Consider the following 26,225-nt stretch of genomic DNA (forward strand, 5'->3'; position numbering starts at 1 on the left):
CGGAATGGCCTCTGTCCTAGGGCCGGTCTGGTGCCCCCAGACCAGGGTTAGGAGTCAGAGCAGGGGTATGTCCCTGTGCCTCACCAGTGACCACAAGAATACCATTCTGTATGGGCAGGCTTGTTTAATGCCACCTTCCCCACCAGCAGGTGCTAAACCTGGCACCCACTCTTGGCTGCCCCAGGTGAGAGACCTCAGGCTGTGGGAGCAAGTCCTTTATAAGCCAGGGGTTACTGGGGTCCCTGGATGATCACTTCTGGGCTTGGCACGCGCTTTCCTTCCCTGTCAGGGAGGACTGGGGCTGATGAGCAGACAGCCCTCAGAGTGGGGAGCCCACTTCTGCCTTCTGCACCCTCTCGCTCCGGTGGGTGCCGTCGCAGTACGGGGGCTTCTGGGTGGCCTTGCAGGTACACAGGGCCACCATCCGGGTCTCCTGGGCTTTGAACTTGAGCGGAGAGAGGCCAGTGCGTTGGAAGAAGTGGGAGCCATCACAGAAGGGCTGGTGAGGGAAAGAGAAGTGAAGAGAGCTGGCCCCTCTGATGTGGGCAGGTCTGGGACGGGCAGGGCACAGTGATTAGGGCTCAGGCTCCCGAGGGACACCAGTTTACCTCTCGTTTGCAATGTGAGGACAGTAAGAGTTGAGTTATTGGAAAGGATAATTATTAGGCACTTTGCATACAGCAAGTGTGCAGGAAGTTTGTCATTACAGCATTAGTCTCAAGGGCACAAGGAGAGACTTTCCAAGGTGAAATGGGGCCTTAGGTTTTACACCAACAGTTTGTTGTTGTTTTAATGGCCCAATCTCCACTGGTTCGCTACATTCATTTCTCTCCCCATACTGGTGAAGACTGGGTTGGAGAGAGCTGCACGCATCCCAGGGCTTTCAGACTGGGGTATCGGGGTTTTTTTTTTTTTTTTTTTTTTTAAATATATTTTATTGATTTTGTACAGAGGAAGGGAGAGAGATAGAGAGTTAGAAACATCAATGAGAGAGAGTCATCGATCAGCTGCCTCTTGCACACCCCCTACTGGGGATGTGCCCGCAACCAAGGTACATGCCCTTGACCGGAATCAAACCCGGGACCTTTCGGTCCCCAAGCTGACGCTCTATCCACTGAGCCAAACCGGTTTCGGCGGGGTATCGGTTTTTGGCTCCAGGAAACCCCTGGGCATTTATAGGGAGTGGGTGTAACGGAGGAAGGGGATGTCCTATAGGGAACTGGCTGCCAGTGCCAGCACACGCTTCTCAGCCATCGCGGCAGGTGCTCAGCAGAACTGGGTAACGGAAGCCGAGGCCCACGGAGGTGCTGTGGGGTAGGTTCTGCCTCTGGTGGGACTCTGGGGCCAGGGTGGGGTAGGCGGAGAGCGGAGGGAAATTAGCTAATGAGAGTCAGCCTCTCTCCAGCTGACACTGTTCCCTTAGCCCTGCTCCAAATCAGACCAGTGGCCACGCAGGCTGCGGACACCAGCCACACCGCCTGGCGGAGGAACACAGCTCGGAGCTCAGCGCAGGAAGGAAAGGGGCCTGGAGGCTAAGGGTGTGGACCAGGTGCACAAGGGAAGCTCCGGGGGCAGAGGGAGCAGGCAGCCAGGCTGCGGGCCTGCAACCAGGAAAGTCAGATGAACAGGAAGGGAATGGTTTTCAGGAGAAGGGGCACTGGGGGAAGGGGGGCAGCAAAGCTGGGCAGTCTCCCCTAGGATGGGGTCACGGGGCTGGGAACCTTTGGCCCCAATGCTTCTTAGGAGCAAGGAGAGAGGAAGAGAGAGACAGGCAAGCTCCTGTGCTTAGAGCAGAGCCTGGAATGAGCCTCTGAGAAGGGAGCCCCAGAAGCAAAGTCCAGAACCCTGGGCTGGGAGGGCGGGGGGGGGGGGGGGTGTAGAAGAGGTCAGTGTTTGGGGGGGTGGGGGATGGGACATGCTACACTTTCCACAATAAAGATGCTTACCATCTGAAATAAAAACAAATGAAATGTAAACCAACAAAAACCAGAAGCCTGGGTCCCACCCGCCTGGCTGGGTGAGTTTCTGTATCTGGACTCGGCTCAAAGGGTTGATTCAGACGCAGCTCAAGGCTATGGGTGCGCCAGCCCAAGAGGAGCGCTCAGGACACACCCTGCGTTCCTACCTGGGTGTCATGTGTCAAAGGCGTGTGTGTGTGTGTGTGTGTGTGTGTGTGTGTGTGTGAGTTCCTCTCACCTGCTTCTTGCTGCGGCCACACACGCACCACTTGTAGGTTTTCCCCGCCACCAGTTCCACCTTGATGGGCGTTTTCAGGGCCACCACAGACTTAGCTGGGGCTTTGGGGAACCATTTGGCCTGTGGCAGGGAAGGGGAGGGGCTTGGGGTCAGCCCAGGTCCTGGAAGCACTTCCCTGCCTATGGCGGGCTTCCCCTGTGATGACACCCAGCAAGGACACCTCCCCCCCTTTTCTCCCCCCTCCCAAGACTCCATAAGTGCCCTGAGCTCCAGGCTGGAAAGATTGGAGGCCATGCAGGCACTCAGGGTTGGAGACCCAGCTGCTTCCTCTGAAAAACCCTGGCTCCACCCTGGAGCTAGGGAGGGGCGGGCTGGGATCCTGCCAGCCTAAGCCGCAGGGCACCTGGGGCTTGGTTTATCGGGCATCGCTGGCGCCCAGCCCGGTGCCCTCTGGTCCAGCCTGCCTCCCCGGAGGTGGCTGCAGGCGAGGCGGTGGCAGGCTGGAGCCCAGAGGCAGGGCTGACTCTTCCTGGTTGCCTTCCCCGGCCTCTGCCTTTGGGGTCTCCGGGCGTGGGGGGCCTGGGCAGGGAGAGAGAAGGGGAAACGGGGGGTACGTACCAGCCAGGAGGAGATGTCACGCCTCTGGTTCAGCTTCTGCGAGGCGCGTCGTCATCGCCATACAGTGATTTGGAAACAGAAAAACAAAGTCAGTGGGAAGCGGAAGGCGTCCGGAGGGGGGTCATCTGGGGAGGAAGAGATGACCGCTATGGATGGAGGAGAAGGGAGAGAGTAAGAGGAGGGATCGCCAGGCAGGGAAGAGAGGCCGGGAGGTGCCCGCCTGCAGCAGGCGCCGGGGGGCTGGGCTGGGGGGCCGGCGGGCTGGGGGCCCTGGTGCGGGAGGGGGGCGGGCAGGGGCGGGGGTGCTCACCCAGGCCGCCGGCCGCAGCAGCGCGCCCACGCCACCCATGCCGGGCCGCCCGCACGCCGCCCGCTCCGCCCGCCGCGGTCACCTCCCCGCTCCCTCCGCCCCCTCCGCCCGGCCCGCCCCGCCCCGCCTCGGCCGGAAGACGCCGCGGGGTTCCGGGCGGGTGGGGCCGGAGGGAGCTCCGCGCGGTCCGGTCCGGCCCAACCGCGGGAGCCGAGCCCAGTGCCGGGCCGCAGCCTCCCCGGGCCCCTGGGGTGCGGACCGGCTGTCCCCGCGGCCTCTGGTCCCCCCAAGTCTGCGGGGTGACCCGGGGCATCGCCTTTCGTTTCCGGCCGCGCTCCCAGGCCACCCCCCCACCCGACCCCCCCCACCCCCGACCCCCACCCCATCCCCACCGCGGGCGGGAGCCGGTACCCCTGGGAGCCGTTTTCTCCGCCGAGGCTGGCAGCGTTTCTACCCGTGCGGGGCGGGCCGCCTCGGAGCTGGTGATTAGATTCCAGCAGCCCGGCCCCCACATCACAGCTTTGGGGGGCGGGCCCCCCGCAGGTATCCCTGAATGCTCACCCTGCAGCCTCTGGCGCCCCATTACTCCGACCCTGCCCCCCATCCCAAGGCTCCCACCTCCCCTTCCCTTCCATAAAGCCAGACAAAGCAGGGTCTCTTTGGAGGGTTTTTTTTTGTAAAACATTCTTTTATTAAAAGAACAAGTGCTGTTTACGAACTGCCCTTCGTACAAATAACATCCGTTATACAAAGATACAAGAGCCAGGTTATGCACAATTCCAGGCCTGGAGGTGGCGGGTGTTGGGGGGTGGCATTGCCTTTTGGGGTGAGAATAGAAAGGTTTTAGAAAGAATGCAAAAGGAGCCCTGGGTTTGCAAACCATGGCTTCCCCTTCCCGCTCCCCCAGGAAGGGTCTGCTACATTGAGACAGGCTGGGGTGGAGTGGGGGTGCGGGGGGTGCGGGGTCAAGGTTTGGGTCTGGGGTCCTGCCACCGAAGCCCCACGTTGGGCTGGAGGAAGCAAACGAAGGGCAATGCCGGCACCCCCCAGTCCCCAGCTTCTCAGTAGATCAAGTCAGAGCGGTCAGGAGCTAGACGCTTGCAATCCGGGGGTGTGGCTGTAGGGAGTCGGGGTGCTGGGTCCCAGCTTCCCAACAGAAGGGACTTAAACCCCCCAGACCCCTCTCCCCAGGAAGGTAAGCTGGGATAAAGTGAGCTGCCTACCCCTAACTCTGGCCTACCGCACACCAAGGAAGGTGCTGGAAGCTGGCAGGAAGAGGCTGAGCCTGGAAAACTTGTCTGCATTCTAGCTTGGGAAAGAGGAGTGTGGAGATGGCCCTTCCTCAGAGCGGCCCCTCACGTGTCTGGGCTCTTCCTAGGAAGACTTCCCCGGAACTCAGAACAGGAATGGGGGGCGGGGGCGCTCTCATCAGCCTCAAGGTGAGGGCACCTGGAGGGAGCAGCAGGCCCGTGAGCCTGAGGGGGAAGACTCGCACAGGAAAACCTTTTCAAAAGCAACCGTTAAAGTGTCATGTCCGCGAGAGGATCCATCAGCTCTGAGCTAAGACAGTCAGTGCTACACAGATTACCCCCCTCCCGCCCCTGCCCCCGCCCCCGCCAGCACAGCCCCGCACTCACACCGCACTCACACACAAGGACAGCCAGGAAGCCGCAGGGAGGTGGTGCGGAGAAGGGGGAGGTGGGAGGGCCAGGAGGCCAGTGTCCTGAGGGCTGGTCCCTGCTCTGCCAAAGCCCCTGGCCCTCCTGGGCTCGGGGTATCGATCACCTTTGAAGTGAGGATCTGGCTCAAATGACCCCTACAGACAGGTCCCTTCCAGTTCTGACACTCATGCACCTGTGTGAGCCCAAGGCCCGGCAGTGGCCCTGCACGCACACCCCACTCACATCTCCACGGAGCTCCTGCATGCATTTTCAGAACTCCGCTTCCGCCCTGCAGACCACATCCTTCCCCTCCCCTAGACAGAGTGCTCTACAAATCTGCACCCCTGCCCAGGCCCCGTCCAAATTCCCTGGGAAAAGGACCGGGTCTGGGAGGGTCAGGTCAGCAGAACCATTCCCCCTCCCCCACCACATGGGGACCCTGCTCCACCCTGATGATCTCTAGACCTTTCATAGGATAAAGCTCCTAAAAGGTGAAAACGGACCACCGCTCTCCTGCCCCTTCCCATCCCCAATCCTCACCCAGCCTGGGTCCCATCCTCACATCTGACCTGACTGGGAGCTGGGAAACAGATCCCTGGGTGCCGGAGGGAGGAGGCGGCCGGGTTCCAGTGCACTAAGTCATGCGGCCCTCTCTCCCCACGGCAGCCTTGGGGGGCGGGAGGGGGACACCTTATTCCCTCGCCGTCCAGAACAGAAGTTGACTTCAGCTCTCAGTGGACTGGCCTTGGGTGAGGGCGTGGGTGTGAGGGAACAACTCCCTCTAAGAATTTCGGAAAGCTGCTTTTCTTTTCAGTGATTTGGGGGCAGGAGTGAGACAGCTTCATAGGTGAAGATTAATATGACGCTGAGTTCTACCATTGCTAACTGATATTTAGCATTAATAAAAAGTGAGTATTTCTGAGGTCATCACAACGGCCGCCCTTCCCCCCCCCCCCTACCCTCCAAGCCCTCGCAAGGGCCTAAGAAATTGCCTTGGACGGATTCCCACCCACCCCCTCCATGATCAGCTCCCTAACATATGACAAAGTCTCATCAACAGTAATATTAATATTATTTTCAGTATCAGAAAAAGACCAGTTGAGCAGCACAGGCAAAAATATATCTGCACTACGTTTCTGTCATTGCCAAAAATATACACATCTTCTTTTCTTTATTAAAAAAAAAAAACCAACAAAAACCCAAACAGGAACAAACACACACACACACACACACACACACTCACATCCCCACATGCAAAGAGACTGACAAGACATGAGCGTCAGGGAAAGCTGGACATGCCTTCTCCTGGCTCCAACCCCAGTGCAACTGACACGGACACAGGCTTCAACCTCGCCCTCTCCTGGCCGTCCCCCTGCCTCCCAGGCCTTTGCCACCAAAGGCTCGGGGCAGGTGGGGCTCGGTAAGGTGAGAATCTAAGCCCACTAAACCCCGAGGGGGAAGAGCTGGTGGGTGGAGGGACAGTTGTTAGGTCAGCGTAAGCTAAGTCTCCCCTGGTTGGTGGAGGTGGCGGTACGGTGCAGGAAGTAGGCTGGCTTATTCTGGGGGGAAGGTCTTCACCAAAGGAAGTGGATCCCGCCCCCCCTGCTCTGTCCCCCAATCCCTGGGGCTCCCCTTGTGCCAGGGAAGCAGGTGGAGGGAGGGGCGCTCTGAGGGGTCTGGGGAAGGGAAGGCAGGATTTACCCTGATTCAAAGCCCTCAGCCCCCTGTCACTCTCCAGTATTGGAGTTCTGTCCTGATTTTTGTTAACCATTCATGCCCCAGAAAGGGACCAAAGTTGATGAGGGTGCAAACAAGAGCTGGGAGCCCCCTTCTGAGAACTGCTCCTATCCCTGTCCTTGGCTGCCCCAGGTCAAGGGAGACAGACGTACACACGTGTATACACACACACACACACACACGCACACGCACACACGCAGCTAGCTCCATCTCCCCACCCTCGGCACTCCTAAATCCAATATCCAATAGTGCAAAAAGGGGCAGGCAGCAGGGGGGCTGGGCCCGCCCCCATCCCTGGGCCTCCCCCAGAGGTGGGGAGGCTGGGGCGGAGTTAGAGGCCATCCGCCCCTGCCTCAGCCTCCCCGTCTGTGGGCTTTTACAAGCTCAGCTTGTGGCCCTTGTTGGGGGCAGGGGGAGAAGACGGTGAGGAACGGCCTAAGGGACCCTCCTGCCATCTGCCCACGGCGGGCGGAAGCTGCAGGTACAGCAGGCCACCCCTTCCTCCTTAGCAGGTTCTGCGCAGGGGCAGGCCCGGGACCCACCCCACACAAGTGCTGATTCGTTTTATGTGGCGGGTCCAGCCAACCCCCCACCTATGCCACGGCCCACTCTGCTCCCTGGAGGACCTCAGCGCCTTGGCTCCTAGGTCCGCGTGGAGCCGTCCTCCCTCGGTCTCTGCAGAGGGGAGAGAGGCCAGAGAGAAGGCGCTCCCCGCTCAGGCTCAGTCCCCAGCACCGGGCGCACCCACACTCGCCAGGTCTCAGCGCGTGCGCGCTCCGGGCTGGGGCTCTCCAGGATCGGGGCGCAGGTGCCTGCTCCAGGCTAGGACCCCCTCAAGCCGGGACTGCCCCCTCCGCTTTGGGGGTCAGGAGGGGTGTGGACGGAGTTAGCCTTTTTCCTGGTTGGCTGAGGCTCCTTTGTCAGCGGTCTGGAAAGAGAGGGAGGGAGGCTGGGGGTTTGGGGGAAGCATTTGCTAACACCCAGCTGAGAACAGCTCTTTGGGTGAGAGGTGCAGGGAGGGTGCCCAGCTCCAGTTCCTGACGTGAGCTCTGATGGGCAGACATCCAAGTCAACAACATGTTGTGTGTGTGTGTGTGTGTGCGTGTGTGTGTGTGCGGTGTGTGGGGGGCGGGAGGGGAGTGTGCTCTGCACAAGGGTGCCTGGCTAAGCGGGCATGCTCCAGCCAAAGCCAGCACCCTGTGCTGTCTATGCCCTCAGAGTGGCATAAAGTGGGCATTTCCAGAAAGACCCGCCCAGAGCACCATCTCCTTCTACTGAGGCAGGAAATGCCTTTCTAATTGGTCTTCCCAGAGGAATGCTGCTTCCTCACTGGTGCTTTCGCCATTGGTGATGCTCAGAGGGCCTTTCTTGGGTCTGCAGGAGGGAACCCAGGTGCCTGCAGAGGCCTGGGGTCTGGAGCAGGGGCTTTGCTGACCTAGGGGTCACTTCCTCCTCCTCCTCAGGATGCACCCGATGATGGACCTTCTGATGCTGCCTATGCCAGAGCAGAAGACAGGTCAGCCCCAGACCCCTTACTCACCCCTCCTTTGGGGCCGTCCGCCCCCGACAGGCTGAGGAAGGGGTTGGTCTGAGCAGTCAGGACCGGAGGGCCGCCCGCTGCCGCTACTGCTGCTGCGGCCGCAGCTGCTGCGGCCATGAGACTCGTGTTGTTGCCGAGGGAGGGAGCCACCAGGGCTCCGGCGGGCAGCAGGGGTGGGGCGGGTGCCGCGGGCAGCAGGCCAGGAGTGCCCGCAGACAGCAGGGGGGCAGAGCTTCCTGCCAGCAGGCTGGCCATGGGCAGCTGGGAGCCCCCGGCCATCTGCAGCCGCTGCAGCTCCCGCTTCTGCTGGATCTGCTGGATCATCTGGTAGACCACGGTCTGGTGTTCCTGCAAGGAGACCGGACCGCTCACTGGCCGGTGGCTCCCAAGGCCGGCTTGCCCACGCCCCATCCCATCACAGTGGAGGCAGGAGAGGGTCAAGGTTCTCCTGTCTCTATCTCCCCACTCAGGGCCTCAGTTTCCCCATCGGGACAAGAAAGTGGTTGCACACTATCAGTGTCTGTCATGTGGGACAATACTGGCCAAGCACCAGGTGTCTGCCATCCCTGGCCTTGCTCCACTCAAGTCAGCTCCCCAGTCACTATGACAACCACCAATTCCCCTAGGGGTGGTAAGACCCCAACTTGAGAAACATTAAACCAGGTCAACAGTTTTCAACTCCTCCTCTTTTTTTTTTTTTTTTTTTTTTTTAATATATTTTATTGATTTTGTACAGAGAGGAAGGGAGAGAGATAGAGAGTTAGAAACATCAATGAGAGAGAGTCATCGATCAGCTGCCTCCTGCACCCCCCCCACTGGGGATGTGCCCGCAACCAAGGCACATGCCCTTGACCGGAATCGAACCCGGGACCCTTCAGTCCCCAAGCCGACGCTCTATCCACTGAGCCAAACCGGTCCTGGCTTGTTTGCTTTTTTAAATTTAAGATTCATTTATTTTTGCTTTGAGAATGCAAAAGCATTTTCGAGTTTTCTGAAAACCAAAACAGTGTATCCTGGTTTACCCTGGGAAATTGTGCTCCTAACCTTTCCCATCTGGCCCTCAGAGATGACCAGTTAAATTGGGTTCTTGTGTCTCTTTCTAATGTTTCTTTATGTGAAAGTGACTATTGTTTATATAGTTCCAGCTCCCTCCTTTTCACCGAAGGAAATCTTAGCGAAGCCCAACATGCAAGGCAGACCCAAACGGGGCTGCTCTGGCTGAGGGGTGCCACCCGCTCAGCCGCCTCCCCACACACACTCTGAGGCTCCCCCCTAAAGACCCCTGGGGCTGGGACTGGAAATGCTCAGTCACTGAGGACTTGCCACCCTCTGGACCTGCTCTCCTAGAGGCTGCTCCAGGCCCACAGGGGGCCTCTCAGCCCCGCCTGGCGCTGTCCGCCCTCCCAGACCCAGGCCTCTCCAGCAGAGCGGGGTGGGGCCAGGAAAGGAGGGGTTACCGGGGTCAGCTGTGGGGAGGCCAGGAGCTGCTGGAGCTGCTGGAGCTGCTGCTCTTGCTGCTGCAGGAGGTGTCTCTGCTGCTCCGTGAGGCTGAGGCAGGGGACAAAGCACAGACCATGGGAGGGACAGAGAAACACCCGCTCCCACGAGTTCCCAGACTCCCTCAGACTCGGGGAGAGAGGCAGACTGAGCTCGGGGAGGACAGCGGGAGGTACGTCAGGTGGAACTTCCCCAGGAGGGAGACCTAGGTAGGGGGATAGGAAATAGACGGCTGGGTCCTAGAGAGTTGCCATCCAAAGGGCACTCACAACTCACATCTAGGGAGTACCTGGGGCCAAGAGGTGGCTGGATTCTATACGATTGGAGGACATTTTCCCCTTTGGGGGGAACCCCTCCCATAACCAGCCTCCCCGTTCCCTCACCTGTTGAGACAGCCTGGCAGCTGCAGCGTAGGAGCCCCACCGGCCTGGCTCAAGCCTGCAGGGTTGGGGGCAGCAGCCCCATTCAGCCCCCCCAGGAGCCCATTGAGGGGCAGTGCCCCACTGCCCGCCAGCCCCCCCAACAGCCCCTCGGCCATGGGCATCGCCCCCAGCCCCGCTGCCCCCGGTGCTCGGCCCAGCCCGTTCTGCGGCTGGGCTGGGAGTGGGGCGGGGGCTCCGGGCAGGGCCAGGGGCAGTGTGGCCGGGCTCTGCTGGAGCAGGGGCAGCGGCGGGGGCGTGCTGTGGAAGGACAGCGAGGAGCTGCTGCGGCTCGGGCAGCCTGAGTGTGGGTCCTGGGGAGGAAGGGAGAGGGAGGGGTCAGAGGGGCAGGGGGCCAGGGTGACATTTCTGGCCCTCAGCCCAGCACCCACCAACATGCTGAGAGCACACCAACACCCCCACCTCACCCCCAGGCAGAGCCACCAGGAGGAAGAAGCGGGGCCCAGGGGTTAAGGCTAAGCATCCTCAGTGTTTTCACAAATCACGTTCACAGCACCCGCCGTCCTTGTCTAACACTGAACACCAATGACACTCTAGGAAGCCAGACTCGGGGTTCAGCGCCTGACCCCCACTCTCATTCTCCCCATGGCCTAGGCTTAGACAGACTAAGGGACTTCACAGACAGCTAGGGTGACAGGCGCGGGTTCAAACCCTGTGTCCACAATTCAATGGTGTGGGTGGCGTCTCTGCCTCCGTTTGCTCATTCGTCACATGAGGGTAACATAGTATTGTACCTACCCCAGAGTGAAGACTAAACAAACCGATGCTTTAAAAATCTCAACACAGGACATGACGGAGGGCAAATATGCAGTTAACAGTAGTTATTTTGATGATTATTACTGCCCAAGTCACTCAGTTAGCAAGTGGCAGAGAGAACAAGAAACTAGCTTGCTTCATTTCAGTAATAACCACAACATAACAATAGAGCCTGCCGCCCCAACCGCCGCCAATTACCCAGGAATTCTGTGTGTGAGGCACTGTAATGAACCCGTCACAGACACTCACAGAGGCCTTCCCTACCCACTTCTATCCGCAGAGAATCCCAAGCCCCACTCGTCCTCACAGCCCTCAAATTCTTTCCGTTTTAGCATTTCTCCCGGCTTATCATCATTGACTCTTTTCTCGGATTTAGCCTATTTCAGGAGCAGGACTGCGTCCATTGTGCTCACTAAGTGCTTTGCCAGTTGCCTGGCATTAAGTAGAAGCCTCATAATTATGACCGATCTAATGAAGGAATGCAAGGATCCATCAACTCATTGCTCTGCCAATCACTCCACTGCCCCACCTCCAATGGCTGCAAGGTGGGGCGGGGCCAGGAGGCCCTCGCGCCTCCCTCTCCCGCCCCGCCCCGGGGCCTGCGGGGGCCCACCTCCGAGGACGTGGACAGCGAGTTGTCCAGGCCGAGGCTGTTCTTCCCGGGAGGGCTCTTGCTGGTGCTCAAGGAGTCGCTGCTGCCGGCTGAGGGAGGCGGATCAGGGGAGGCGGTCAGGCCTGGAGTCGGAGCTAGTTCCTGCCGCCCGGCGTGGGCCCGCCCTCCCAGGCTGGGGAAGCTGCCTTACCTGGGGGAGGCAGGCCGTAGGGCCCAGGGACAGGGCCGTTGGCGGCGGGCAGGACGGCGGGCAGGGCGGGGAAGGGCACGGAGAGCTGCACGTTGAGAATCTGCAGCCGCTCCTTCTTGGCCGTCAGGCTCAGGATCTGCTCCTGCAGCCGCTGGTTTTCCTTCTGCAGCGCGTGCAGCGCCTTCAGCATCTCAACGACTGAGGAGAGGGGACCGGCGCCTGAGGGGGCGTGGCGGGGGCGTGGCCAGAGCGGGGCGTGGCGGGGGCCGGGGCGGGGCCAGAGGGCGGGGCCGGGGCCTGACGGGGGAGTCGGAATGGGACCTCGGAAAGAAGGCGTGGACTGGAAAGGGGGTCAGGTGAGCTCGGAGAGGCGGGCCTGGGGAACCCCAGGTGTGAGGACCACCGGCGGGGCCTGGGGCTCGGTCTGAGGCCACGTGATGGGGAGGCAAGGAGCGGGCGAAAACTCGGGGCTAATAGGGTATGGGCTAGGAGTCCGGGGGGACCAAAGGCAGGGTGCAGAGGGTGCAGAGGTCGCGGCGCCAGGTGCAGGGCCCAGAAGGGGCTAAAGGGGAGGCTGAGGTTGGCAGGAGTTAGAGCCGGGGTAGGGTCTAGGCCGGGAGAACCTTGGAGACGTTTGGGAACTTCAGGGAGAGGGGGGACCGAGTCTGGGTCCTGGGGCAGGCCTCCCAGCCCCTCACTGTTGACGCCGGCCTCGCCGTCGCCCTGCTTCTCCAGCAGCTGCTCCATGTTGGTCGTCCCGGGGGCTGCTGGGTCTACCTGGCCGCCCCCGCAGGGTGCGGACGCCGTCTGGTCGAAGAGTGCGGGGAGGCTGCTGATGGGGGACCTGGGATCGGAAGGGCACACTGGGCTCAGGCTGACCTCCCATTCCTCTCTCCTCCCCGCCCTTCTCAGGGGTTCCAGCCATCCGCGTCTGAACCCCACCCTCTCCTGGTGCCCGCTCCAGCCCCGCTCCCAGCCCCTCCCCAGCCGCCGCGCCCTCTCTCACATGGAAGACAGACTCTCCTGAGGGGAGGTCCCCCGACACCGGAAGCTGCAGTCCTCCAGGTCTGGCTCTTGGAAGGAGAAGGGAGGCGGGGATCAGCGGGGAAAGGATGCCAGTCGGCCGCTCGGTCCCCTCCGGGAAGTGGGCATGGGATCTGGAACCTTACAGCAGACCCCTTCCCCAGGACCTCCCAACCCCAGTTCTGGGAGCATGGAAACTGGGCCCCTTGGAAGGAAAGCCACGGATCTGGTCTCTTCCCTTCTCTAAGCAGGCTATTTCCCTCCGCCTGGCTATTTCCACACCTCCCGATTTCTTTTCGGGGAGCTAAATGCTATAGGAATTTTGGATCTAGACATCCCTGGGTCAAACTGGGATTTGATACTTGCTCTGTGAACTCGGGCTTGCAACTAACCTCTGAAGTGATTGTTATGAGACTTAAAAATAAGGCAAATACATGTGAAGAGCTGAGCTGCATGCAGGAAGCCCATAGTAATTGTGGCTATTATGTTTTGTGTGGCTTTTTATATGCATAAACTCACAAATTAGATGGCAAAGCCCTTATTGGGGACACAGCATTCCTATTTGGGTTGTGGGGGAGAGGGGTGTGTCATCCTACTGTGTCAGGTCTTTAACTCTGGATTCGGTCTCTTTAAGGCCTACCTGAACTGGTGGCGGGTGGTAGGCCACGCCCCTGGCTGGCTAGGTGGTGTGTCTGCACCAATCAGCTCTCTGGGGCTAGGTTGACTCTCAAGGGAGAGGGTGGGGCGCTTATGACCCGCCCCTTTAACTCCTATATAACCGGAGAGCAGGTTGCCCAGCTGGTTGGGATCGCTGTAACGGCTGATCCCAAGGACTCACTATAAGGCCAGCTGATCCTACAGACTCACTACGAGGCCGGCTGGGAGCCATACTGGGAGCGGTAAGAAAACTGGGGTCAGAGTCAGGAGATCAGAATTTCCCTACTTCAGCTGCTCACGCATTAATCTCTGCTTTCTCCCGTGACTTGGAGCAGTAATTCTCTCCTGTCCTGTCCCAACCCCTCAGCAGGTTTTAACCTGAAAGTGTACCCAGGTTTGTTGTGTGTGAAAACTTTTTCCGCAGGGTGGGCAATGGCCAGAGGGAGGGGGCAGCCAGAAAGCCCTCCCACCTCTTTTGGGGGGAAGACATGCAGGGGATGGATGCCCCTGACCTTTGGGAAGAAAGGGGAACGGGGTCCGAGACTCACATACCTGTGTGGCTGCTCTCAGCTTGGGTAAGGATGGGGTTAACGACACCCATGGGGGTTCCAAAGATGTGGGTAGAAGGGAGGCTAAAGGTAGAGCCAGCCAGAGAAAACACCTGAGGGGAAGGAGGGAGAGTCCAGCTGGGGGTTATTCTCAGATCTAGGGCACAACTGTGCTTATGGGGTGGGGGTAGAGGGGACCAGGCGTGCTGGGGGGAGAGAGGGCCAGAGACAGGGAGCAGTTCTGGGGATCAAGCCCAGTATCTCAAGTTCCCATGGAGGGCTGGGGTCTCTAACAACCTGTCCCCCTCCTGCCCAGGGATGGAGAGCCCTGCAGTAAGTCCTCACCTGAGTGGTGGAGATAGAAGCAGAAGAGGAGGGGAGGGTGCTGGTGAACGGGGAGCGGCTGAGGCGGGGCAAGGCAGAGGTCCCGGGGGGCCCCAGCAGGCTGGAAGAGAGGGGGGTGCTGCAGACCGTCCGCAGCATCCCGCTGCCGCCGTGGGAGATGGGGTCCTTGTTACTGGTGTAGATGCCTACAGGCACAGGACACGGAGGAAAGCGACAGTTACGTCGCCCCCCAGGCAGGTGGCGGGGGAGCCCCTCCCCCAGGAGGACGTTCCCTGCTCCTGGCACTAGCCTACCCTCAGCTTGGCGCAGATGTCACTGTTTGCCTGGGTGGTATCTGCTTGACATGCCTATTCACTGACCTGCCCTGCCCGGGCCTGGGGGATTCCCAGCTATTCTAACATCCCAACTGAAACTTTTTATGTCCTACTGACAACCTAACACAATCTCTCCTGCTACAACCAAGCAGAAGATGGGTATAGAGCCGAAACCAGTTTGGCTCAGTGGATAGAGCGTCGGCCTGCAGACTGAAAGGTCCCAGGTTCGATTCCGGTCAAGGGCATGTACATTGGTTGCGGACACATGCCCGGTAGGGAGTGTGCAGGAGGCAGCTGATCAATGTCTCTCTCTTATCTATGTTTCTAGCTCTCTATCCCTCTCTCTTCCTCTCTGTAAAAAAATCAGTAAAAGGGATGGGTACAGAGGAGTGTCTTAGAGGTGCCTATCGCTTCCATCCTTTACCTCTGTCCTTTGGTGTAGTGTCTATCACATTCCCTTCTGACGACATGCTTATCCCTCTGTTCCATCCCTAGGCCGGCTGGGCCCTCCGATGCCCACCATCCCAAAGGGTCACTAACCTGCCCCCAGCAGGGGGGACTCCAGGCTCAGGCTGGGCAGGCTTAAGGAAGGCCCGAAGGTGCGGGAGGCCAGACCGCCCAGGCCGGAGCTGACCAGGGAGCCTCCTGAGAAGGGTGAGGCCGCCGTGGCGGTGAAGCCAGCCAGCTGGGCGCCAGGCAGGGAGGGCGCCGCGGGGGCGCCTACACACTCCTCGTTCCGGCCGCCCTTGGGACGGCCTGGCCCGTGGCGGCTCCTCTTGCTGGCTTTGTGCTTCTTCTCCTTCACGCCTGTCTCAGGGGGGGTCTCTTCGGCGGGCGCGGGGGCAGCGCTCAGGGTGGGCATCCGCTTGTGGGTGCCTGCTGAGGTCCCAGACCCTGAGAGGTGAGGAGACTTGTAGTCCCCGGGGGATGGGGCCCGGGCCCGGCCTGAGCTGGAGGTGGAGGTGGAGGTGGAGGTGGAGAAGCGCATGATGGGCCCAAAGCTGGAGAAGACCACCTTCTGCTCAAAGAGGTCAGTCTTGGGGGGCTCGGGAGCCGAGGGGGAGGGGGGGGCTGGAGGGGTGGCGGCCGCGGGCTTGGAGTACTTGTCCTCCTCCGGCTGCTCCAGCTTGGGGAAGGCAGAGAAGTCGGGGGAGCTCTGCAGGGACGCAACTGCACAGAAGGAAAACAGAATTACAGCTGCATCCGGGCTCCCCCCCCCCCCCCCAGGATGCACCAGTGGGAGAGCCTGGTGTCCTGTCCCAGCTCCGCCACTATCTCTGTGTCCAGGGTGTGTGGCCTCCCCCCCCCCCCCACGGACAATAAAGGGGGAGGGGAGAGTTCCAGCTCCAAAGGGAAGGGTGAGGGAAGGGTTGGGAGAAGTATAATTTGGTGGGGGAATCCCCCATCTTTGACCTGAGCCAATGTAAGAAGCAAATGAGAGCCCTAGCCGGTTTGGGTCAGGGGACAGAGCGTCAGAGTACGGACTGAAGGGTCCAGGTTCGATTCCGAGCATGTGCCTCAGTCGCAGGCTTGATCCCCAGCGCCTGTGGTGGCGGTGGGGAGGGTGCATGTGGGAGGCAACTGATCCATGTGTCTCTCTCACATTGATGTTTCTCTCTCTCTCTCTCTGTCTCTCCCCCTCCCTTCCACTCTCTCTAAAAAATCAATGGAAAAATGTCCTCGGGTGAGGATTAAAAAAACACACACACAAAAATAAAATAAGATGCAAACTAATATGCAAAGGCCCTTGCTGGAAAAGCTCAGGGCCGAAGGCTGCCCCATTCCCAGCCTCCTCCAGGAGGCTCACCTGCCCACACTCACCTGCAGGCTGGAAGGGGCCCCCAGAGGAGGAGGAAGAGGAGGAGGAAGAGGAGGAGGAAGAGGAGGAGGAAGAGGAGGAGGAGGCGGAGGTGAAACTGCTCACACCTTTCCCACTGCTCAGCTTCTTCCCCTTGTGACTCAGGCTATGGCTGGAAGACTTTTTCCCCTTCGGGTCCCTGTTGCTCTCGGAGGTCTCCTGAGTGCTGGCCTCGTGGTGGGAGGAGGAGGAAGCTGAGGAGGAGGCCTAAAGAAGGGAGGAGAGAGGAAGGCTTGAGACCAGCTGCCTGGGCCTGGGTTCACCCTGACTTGGGAGTGGAGCAGGAGCACACAGGACCCGGGCTTCACGGGGAGAGTCCAGAAGCTTCGAGAAGGATCCCGGGTGGAGAGGTGGTGCCAGGAGTCCCTAGACCAGGAAGATGGGGAAGCGGCTGTGGAACTGCTGGGTGTGAGGAGAGCTGAGCATTCTGAACCCAAGAAGCTGTCTGTCCTTCCCCTCGGGTAGGAGATGAAAACAGTCTCGAAGTCTGTACTAATATACTCTCTCATTCATTCATTCATTCATTCATTCAGAAATACTTGTTGGCCCTAACTGGTTTGGCAAAGTGGCTGGAGCGTCGGCCTGAGGACTCAAGGGTCCCAGGTTTGATTCCAGATAAGGGCATGTACCTTGGTTGCGGGCACATCCCCAGTAGGGAGTGTGCCAAGAGGCAGCTGATTGATGTTTCTCTCTCATCGATGTTTCTAACTCTCTATCCCCTCTCCTTTCCTCTCTGTAAAAAATCAACAAAACATATTAAAAAAAAAAAAAAGAAAGAAATACTTGCTGGACTTATGTTGGGAAGTGGTGAGGGCCTGGCCGCATCTGTGGGCCCTCCAGTCACCATCCTTCCCTCCTTGCTCTCCCCGAGCTGCAGCCACCCGCCGACACCCTAGTCCCTGGCCCTCCGTGCCTCTCCTAGACAGCCTGAGCTCCCAGCACTGAGCCCTCTGCCAGGAGGGCCTATTACTCTTCTTGGAAAACTTCTCCTTCAAAATCCAGCTTGGAAGCCCACTCTTCCAGGAAGCCACCCTGGATTCCTGGGGCGGAATAAGCCACGCTGTCCTCTTAGTTCCAGGGCACCATGTGCCCACATCAGCCATGCCAACAGCTGCCACTGAAATATACTGTCCCCATTTCTGGGGGCCCCCGTCACCCCTCTGAGGGCGGCGGGGCAGGGGCGGGAGGGGGGTTGGCGCTGCATTTGCTGCCATGTTTACGTTGCATGGTCTCTCCCCTTCCCTGAGGGACCTAATGCCAGGCACTCGCTGCAGGGTCAGCCATGAGGATGGTGATGGCTGTGGCTGCTAGTAACACACTGCAGTGTCTGACTGTGCTGGTTGAGAGTACAGGCCTTCAAGTCAGGCTGCCTGCGTTCAGATCTTGACTCCACCACTACCTGGCTGTGCGCTTTGAGGCAAATTAGTTAACCTCTCTGCACCTCGAGTTTCTTCATTTATTAAATGGGGTTAATAAAACTGGACTGTTTTGAGGATTAAACCTCGAATCCCTGTACACCCTGCAGGTCCCCGCTCTAGAAGGCAGGCTGGCGCGCGGGGGCTGAGTGAGAGCATCGTATTACTGCCAGGGATGGAGACCAGGTATGCGTCAGCCTCTGCTAAACCAGCAAATGCCCACGGGAGGATGGATGGGGGAAAGAGCCACCCTGTGCCGCCCTCCCTGGGGGGAGCCCTGGTCTCCTCTCCTTTGTTCTTTCCAACAGCTGGAGTTCTGAAGGGAGCCAGATGTGGTTCTGAGAGCAAGGCAGGAGAGGGCCTGGGGGGAGGGGCCGCAGCAATGCTGGGGCGGGTGAAGGGGGTGAGCAGAGTGCTCCAGCATGTCCGAGGGAATGCCCAGCCCCGGGGGCTACTCGCGGACCTCTGCCCTCTCCTTCTGCCTGTCTGCAGGCTCCGGGGTAAGGGCACAGGGCAGAGGACCAGCTTTTCCAGGTGAGTCCTGGAAAGCAGGGCAGGGAGAGGGTTACTGGGGTAGTTGCCACAGCAACATCCCCCTGGAAACCTGATACCTGAGCCTCCTGCAAACAAGATGCCCAGAGCTCTGCCAACCTGGGCAGGCAGTGGGCGTGAACGGAGCCATGCTGGCCTGCGGAGGAGCTGTTTCTCTAGGCCCCTCTCACCTTCCCTGGGGCGGGCAGGCTGGCAGGAGGGGCGCAGAGGGCTGCTCTGGCTTGGATTAGGGGCTCCCTGGCCTCGGGGAAGGGCCTGCTGTTTGCTTATCCTGATGTTGCCCTTTCCTGGAGACAGGCCTGCCATACCATGCCCCTCCTGGGACGGTGGGATGAGGGGGGTGGGGTTTCAGGGTGTTGTCAGGGCCCTGCCACGGGCCATACTTTCAGTCCCTCCAGCATGCACAGAGTAGGATTTTGGTTAGCTCACAGGCTGGGGGCGTCTTCCTGACAGTGAGAAGAGGTGCAAAGGGCAGGGGCTGAGAGAGACGGGGTCCTCCCAGCCTATCTCTGGAGAACAGGCTCCAGAGTTTGGAGAACTGGAGAAGTGAGCATGTCTCCACAGACGAGAGCCCAGCGCGGAGGCTCCCTGTCTGGACAGAGGCAGAGGTGCCATCTGGCAGCCAGCAGGGAGGGCGGCACCCCCACCCACCTCTGCCTTCCTGCTGGCACATGATGGGTGGGGCTGTAGAGGAGGTGGGGAGCAGAGGCACATTAACCTAAGCTGTGGGGGTGCCCAGGTCCCTGGCTCACCCTGACCCTGCACACCCAGCCTCCCTCCTGCTGCTGTGGCCATCCCTCCGGGGCGTGGGCAGCGGTACCTTGTCAGCAGCGGGGGCCGCGGGTGGGGTGAGGATGCTGGAGGGTGAGTCAGGCCGCTTCTTGTGCTTCTGTTTAAGGCGTTCCTTGTCCTTTCGGCTCTGGGGAAGGACGGGTGAGCGGATATTGGTTTGGGGGCACTGGGGTGAAGATGACACGTGCATGTGGACAGAGGACCCCTCCCAGGGATGGGCTTTGTGGGTGTCACCTGCCCCTCTGGTGGGGCTGGGGGCTTTGGCTGGACAGGAGTGGGTCAGGCAGGGTCCTCGGAGAGCCAACAGCCCCTCGTCCCGTTATCACGCTGGTGACACACAGCACCACACACGTGAGCACGCACCTGCCAGGGTGTCCGCCAGGGACACGGAGCTGTGCAGAGGGGTGGGAGCCAGGCTCACTGTGACATGAGGCACAGGGGACGCAGGCCTATACACTTACAACCTGGGCGGACACAAGGCTAGACCGAGGAGATGTGTGCAGGGCCATGTACTGGGGGCTGTCGGGGCACTGCCGTGTCATGGGGAGGACGGTGCGTGTCATGAGGAGGACGGTGCCGTGTCATGGGGAGGACGGTGCCATGTCATGAGGACGGTGCCGTGTCATGGGGAGGACGGTGCCATGTCATGAGGACGGTGCCGTGTCATGGGGAGGACGGTGCGTGTCATGGGGAGGACGGTGCGTGTCATGGGAGGACGGTGCGTGTCATGGGGAGGACGGTGCGTGTCATGGGGAGGACGATGCGTGTCATGGGGAGGACGATGCGTGTCATGGGGAGGACGGTGCGTGTCATGGGGAGGACGGTGCGTGTCATGGGGAGGACGGTGCCGTGTCATGGGGAGGACGGTGCCGTGTCATGGGGAGGACGGTGCGTGTCATGGGGAGGACGGTGCGTGTCATGGGGAGGACGGTGCGTGTCATGGGGAGGACAGTGCGTGTCATGGGGAAGACACTGGAAGAGCCACACAAACCCGAGAGCCCCAGGGAAGCCAGGCCCTCGCCTCACCGTCTGTGACCCTCTGTGATCCTCCTGTCACTTCTGCAGCCCCCTCCCTGCTCTCAGTGGCCTCAGAGGAGGGGAGAGGCAGGCTCCTTGGCCGGGGGCCCCTTGTGGGGGCTTCTGGAAAGAGGCCTGAGTTTGGGAAGGGGCAGCACAGGGAGCGGGGGAAGACGCCTACCTTCTTCTGTGCCCTTTCGTGGTGGGAAGGGTGCTTGTCCTGCTGGGCGGACGGGGAGGCTGACCGGCTTCTCCGGCCAGCGATGAAGCCACTGCCGCCTCCCCCGGTGCCGCCGCCGCCTCCCGCGGCCGCCGCTCCGCCGCCTGCCCCGCCGGTGTGCCGGGAAGTCTTCTGGGGGGAGAATGGAGAGGAGCTGCCACACGCTCCGCTCATCGGCTTAGAGGAAGGTTCCTGAAGGTCAGGTGACCCTGGGGGCCCCTCCCCTGGCCCGCCGGGCCCTGGGAGGGCCTGTGTTCTCAACGAGGCTCTGCTCAGCGAAGTCAGAGCTTCCCCAGCGAGTGTGCCCAGCGCACAGACGGGACCACTGAGGCCCAGAAGAGGCCAGGCTGCAGCAGGGCGTGAGGAGGCGGGCCTGGGCCAGGTCCCTGCTCTCCACCGCCTCTTTCCACAGGTCCTCCTGGCCCTTCGCAGGCAGCTGAGCCAGCGCCCACTCTGCCTCCGTTCCTGGGGCAGAGGATGTATGGGGGCCCCTTGGGGGAACCCCTGCTCCTCTCCACTCCACACCCCAGCCTCCCCTCGGCCAGCAGCCCTTCTCCCTTGTTCCCAGCCCCGCCCCCTCCCCAAACACAGTGGTTCCTTCCTTCCAGAACTGCTGCCCTGAGAAGGGGAAGTCAGCATCCACAGCAAAAGCCCAAACGACCCCCATGCTGCCTCCCCCCAGCCGGGGCCTGCTCCTTCCTTCCTTCGCTGCTAACAGACGCCCCAGGCCCAGGGTGATGGCCTCTGTGTCCCTGCCCTGCAGCTGCTCCCTGAGGTCACCCACTGCCCACCAATCACCAAACCCAAGGACTCATTTCAGACCTCGTCTGACCCAATCGCGCCCCCCCCCCCCCCGCCCCGGGCACTGATCTTACCACCATCCCAAGCTCCCAAGACTCTCCCATTCACGGTTCCCTTCCCACCCTGACCCTCCCTACCCTGACAGGCACCTGGGGGTTCCAGCCCCAGCCTTATCCACCTGGGACCGGCACTCCCACCCAGCCCAGGGTGTCTGACAGCCACCGAGCCTCACCACTCCCACTTGGCACCGCCTGCAAACCAAACCTCCCTCCCTCCCTCATCCTAAGTCATCATCAAACCCTGGAACCAAGGCAGCCATGTAACTTATGAACCAAACCAGGACACGGCTGACATTGAAAGCGGGAACTATTAACGATTCCACCAGGGCAACAGGCACAAACAGGGGCTGCCTGGGGTAGACGAGGGCAGATGCTAACCCTACGCCAGCCTGTCCCTAACATCCCCGGGCGCTCAAACCCATCCACCCGGCTCTCAGCGCCGGGATCTTATCTGCCACCCTCCACGCCTCCTCCTCGGCTCCCACACACGGCAAGTCCACCTAGAAATGTTCTCAGCTCAGCCGCATCCCTCCATCCCCCGCCCTGCGCAGCTGTCTCCCTCCCCTTTGGATCCGGCTTCCCCGGGCCTGCCAGGGTAATCTTCCCTAAAAAACAAATCCGATCATGTTACCCTCCCGCGTACAAGCAGCCTCACAAGCCTATGGCCCGCGGGTGAGGTCCAAGCCGCAATCCTAGTCTGGCCACAGCCCTCTCTCCGGGACACACACAGCCGCTGGAGCCCGCAGTCTTTCCAACAAACATGAGACAGTACCCCTTCTCCAGCCTCGCCAGGGCTCCCTGCAGCCTGGGGCGGAGGGAAGCCCAGCTCTGGCCCTGCCTGAGCTTTTCTTTTTTCTTTTATTTTTTTGCCTCATCTGCTTTAACCCCACCCAACACGCTGCTCTGCTGCTCAGAAAATTCTTTCTCCTCTCAGACGTGGCCCACGCCAGTCCCGCTGCCTGGGGTTCCTTTCCTTCTGAGGGGCTTTTAAATCGGACTGTCTGTCTGAACCCCATCCATGCTGCAAGATAAGGTACAGAACCTCAGTGGGTCTTAGTTTACTCATCTGTAAAATGGGAAGATGCAGGACATCTAGTCCTTAGGGTCGTTGGAAGGATCGTACAAAATAGTACATGCAGAGAACTTAGTACAGAGGCCGGGGCACAGTAAGCCCCACCCCCACATGTTGCCTCCGGTTCCGCCTCCATCAGCTTCTGTGCCGCCTCCTTCCCAGACTGACAGGAGCTCTGGCTTCTGGGCGGGCTGAAGGGTTTAACTCTGATCCACACCCCCAGGCTCTGCTTCCGTTGACTCTCCATTCACTGGAGAACCTCAAGGGCAGGGCCGGGTTCCTTCCATCCCCGTCATCACGCGCAGCGGGCACCAGCCTGGCCCAGAGCCCACGCCCTCCAAACCGTGGCTGACGGACCCAGCCGTGCCCTGGTGGACGACACTCACCATCTTGCTGAAGTGGTATTTGCAGTAGCCGCAGTACTTGACGTTGTCAACCTCCAGCACCTCTTCCTCGCACAGCAGGCCTGCCATTTGGGCACTAACCAAGAGAGGTCAGCCTGAGAAGGGTGTGGCCACACACACCAGCCCAGCCTCTGCCCTTCTCCCCTCCTGGACCCGCACGGGGGCAGAGCCAAGGCCAGCCCAGGGAAGCGCTGTCTGTCTGTCGTGATCACCAGACAGCCGCCAGGATCAGCCCATTGGGTGGCCTTCCATGGCAAACCTCGGAGGGGACCCCGGAGAGGCCCGGAGTGGGAGGCGAGAGGCGGGCAGGGGTCTCACCAGGTGACGTGGAAAGCTTGTCGACATCCGTGGCGGTTGCAGGTCATGCAGGCTCCGGAGGCAGCCTTGCTCTCGCGGCCCTGCTCCTCGCAGATGTAGCAGGTCTGCAGGACACAGCGCTCTCGTCCCCTCCTCCCTCCCTCCTCAGGGACCCCCTCCGTCCCAGCCTTCCTCCATTATCCAGGCTAGTGCCGTCCAGGAGAACCTTCTATGAGGATGGACAGGTTGTATGCTGCACTGCCCAGTACAGTAGCCGTGAACCTCATGGGCACCTGCAGTGTGGCCGAGGACCTGAACTTTCAGTAGGACTTGGTTTGAAATTGCACAGCCACGTGGCTGCCGGCTCCTATGGTGGGGAGCACGGTCCTCGGGGACTGCGCCTGCCTTGCTCACTGGGAGGCTTATTCTCACCTCCGACTTGAACCTGGAGCCCGCAAGGCTGACTCCCATGCCCCTGGTCTTAGCCTGCCTCTTGCCGTTACCACTTTAAACCAAGCCTCCCCCCCCCCCCCCCCGCAGTATTCTTTATTTCAGTGCCTTGCTTTCTTCACAGCACTCATCACAAACGGCATTTACGTTGTTTGCCTGTTTGTTGATATTTACGGTCTTCCCGCACACCGGTGTGAGTTTTCGGGGGCACCTCTGTTTTGATCAGTACTGACCACTGCGCGCCTCAGGGTGCCCTGCCCTGGGTGTGACGCACAGTCAGCACTCAGTGGCTGCTGGCTAAGGGCTACCCTCTGACAGCGCTTGAATTCCAGAGAACGAGCACGTCTGTCAGGGAAAGGTGCCTACTCACTTCCTGAGTTTCCTGAAAGTGTGTGTGGGACAGAATCAGATTTCGCTGGATGGGAGAGGTGGAGGGACCCCGCCAGGGAGGGGACCTGCGGGAGGGCAGGGCGGGGGCCGCTGACCTTGTTGAAGCGATCGTGAGGCACGTACTGCAGCACGATGGGCTCCATGGTGAGCACGTTGGCGAACTGCACCTCGGGGATGTAGAGGGCACACACCACGTGGGCCCAGCCTGGGGCGGCGTGGGGCAGGCCTCAGACAGGTCCTAGACTGGGACCCCTCACAGCCCACCCTGCAGGCAACCCGCCTCTGTGGCCTTCCCATCGGATCCCAGTGCCAGCCAGGAAAGGGAGATCGGGCACCCCCCCCCCACACACACACACCCCTGCCTTCCCAGACCCTTGCTCAGGGGGCCTTGCTGACCTCAGCAGATGAGCCCTGGAGCTCAGGGCCCCCCTCACCTCCATTGTCAGTCCTCTTCAATGCCCCGTCTTTGTGTGGGCACAGCTCACACCTCTGCCAATGCAAGGAGGCACAGGGATGGAGGAGGGCCTTTCCAGAAGGTGGGGACCTGCCTCCAGGCGCTGGGGGCCCCCCCGGGAGGAAACGGTACCCTGTCTATGGGGGAGTGAGTTGGGGTCTAGAGGAAACAGGACTGGCCGCGAGCCGGGAACTGTTGAAGGTGGGTGATGGGAACACACGGTTCCTTGGACTAGTCCCTCCACGTTGGTACAGGCTGAAAACTTTCCATAACAAAAAGTTCAAACAAGCAAGCAGACAAAAATAAAAGGCCCCTTCTTGCCTGAGCTGGGGCAGAGTGAGTAATGAGCTGAGGGCGAGATGGGGTAGGCGATAGGTGTGCAGGAAACAGGAAGTCCGGTGTGACAGTCCCACCCCCTCTCATCAGGGGAGACGTTCAGGTGGAGGGGGAGGGGGGCAGGGGACTCCCAAACTCACCACCCTGGCTGCTCGCTCCTGAGATTCACATTTCCGGCAGAACCAGGGTCCTGTGGGCACCTGGACGATGCCATAGCAAGCTGGGGGGGGGGGGGGCAGGAGAGTCATGGAGCAAATGTGTCAGCAGTGGCTTTTCCCAGAGTAAGGGGGGGGGAGGGGTGACTCTAAAGGACTACAGCCAGTTCCAGTGGGGAGGGAAGGCTGCTCCTCTGGGGGTCACTGACTAGCCAGCAGGACCACAGAGAATGCCCCAGCGCGCACGGGACAGCCTTCAACCACAGAACCAAGCTACTCCGCGTAGGGGCAGGACGTCTGAGTCCTTGACCTTAAACTCTAGTCTTAGAAGACCCTCCTCTCTGGACCTGTTTCCCCATTTCCGCCAGCGATCACCCAGAATAGAGAAAACTGGAGGGACAACAGTACCATAGGCGAACACGTTTGTGTTGTTATTGGGGGGAGGGGGGTGTCTTAAAGGGCCAGTAAAGGGAGAGGCGAAAAGTTGGGGGTCCAGGGACCTCCTCTACTGCCTCGAACTATATAACAGGGAAGGTCAGAAGCCGAGGCCGGGGGCGGTGCGGTGCAGGTAGCCTGTGGGAGAGTGGCGGGAAGAGCCGGCGGCGGCAGCCTTAAGGGCTGTCCCGGGAGGGAGGGGGGCGCCGCCGTGCCAGGCCGGCGGGAGATGCCAGCCTGCGCCCTCGGCGAGATTCCTCAAGGAGTTAACTCCGGAGCCATGTGCTGCTGGGGGAAACTCCGAACCTCCCTCTCCTCGCCCGGCTCCGGCCCCTGGCACAGCCTCTCTCCCTCCCGGAGCTCCTCCCGGGAGGGTTCCAGGAGTCCCCTCTCCCCGGGGACCCTTCTCCTCCCTCCCCAGCGCGCTCCTCCCCGCATCCGGAAGCGGGAGGGAGGGGGGTGACTCCCCCTTGACCTCTCCCTCCGGGAGGGAGCCGGGACCAAAATAACCCGGCAGGCAGGAGGGGACACCTCGGAGGTAAACATTCCCGCGGCGGCCCGGACACCGGCGGTTCCGGGCGCCCGGAGCGCGCTCCCCGCCCCCGGCCGTCTCCAAACTCCCTCAACTTGGGGCGGGGGGCGCGGGGCGGGAACAATAGGCTGGAAAACAATGCCTGACCCGGCCCTCCAGGCCAGGGCGGGGGCAGCCCCCCGGCGCCTCCCTCCCCTCCCAGGTGGCGTGGGGGAGGGGCGCCCGAGCCCCGGGAGGTCCCCGGAGGGCGCGGCCCAGGGCGCCCCGCGCGCGCCGCCCCGGGGTCCCGCCGCCCCCCGCGGGCCGCCCGGTACCTTGGTGGACAGCCACGCTGCACGCGTGCCCATCACAGTAGACCAGCGGGTTCTCGGCCCAGCCCCTCTCGTCCGAACATACGCAGCAGCCTCCTACCATCTCCTTCATGCTCCCATGAGCTCCCTCCGGGGCTGGGGCGGGGGGCCGGCCGGCGGGGGTCGGGGGTCAGGGGGGGAGGGAGGGAGCGGGGGGCCGCGCGCCTCCTCGCTCCCTCCTCCTCCTCCGC

At 60.9% G+C, this 26,225-nt stretch overlaps 1 protein-coding gene across 15 annotated transcripts; it reads right to left on the reverse strand.

Annotated features, from left to right (window-relative positions):
• Positions 1–104: 104 nt before the first annotated feature.
• On the reverse strand, positions 105–26,225 carry MLLT6 (MLLT6, PHD finger containing). 15 transcript variants are annotated; one of them, XM_036407881.2, is made up of 22 exons: positions 25,999–26,216; positions 24,703–24,782; positions 24,207–24,261; positions 23,868–23,977; positions 22,954–23,057; positions 22,618–22,711; positions 20,261–20,428; positions 19,091–19,189; positions 16,267–16,510; positions 14,986–15,615; positions 14,132–14,316; positions 13,791–13,899; positions 12,565–12,631; positions 12,257–12,402; positions 11,559–11,756; positions 11,369–11,457; positions 9,943–10,292; positions 9,520–9,610; positions 8,063–8,410; positions 2,815–2,850; positions 2,197–2,316; positions 105–499 (listed from the first exon to the last, which is right to left on the reverse strand). In XM_036407881.2, exons 1-22 carry the CDS (start codon positions 26,105–26,107, stop codon positions 320–322), a joined length of 3,612 nt encoding a protein of 1,203 aa, XP_036263774.1. In that variant the 5' UTR covers positions 26,108–26,216; the 3' UTR covers positions 105–319. The 15 variants fall into 15 exon arrangements, with proteins under 15 accessions (XP_036263774.1, XP_036263778.1, XP_036263775.1 ...); XM_036407885.2 differs by having other exon boundaries at positions 12,257–12,387; positions 20,261–20,431; XM_036407882.2 differs by having other exon boundaries at positions 12,257–12,390; positions 20,261–20,431.

This window comes from Pipistrellus kuhlii, unplaced genomic scaffold, assembly GCF_014108245.1.
Source record: "Pipistrellus kuhlii isolate mPipKuh1 unplaced genomic scaffold, mPipKuh1.p scaffold_m20_p_37, whole genome shotgun sequence".
NCBI lineage: Eukaryota > Metazoa > Chordata > Mammalia > Chiroptera > Vespertilionidae > Pipistrellus > Pipistrellus kuhlii.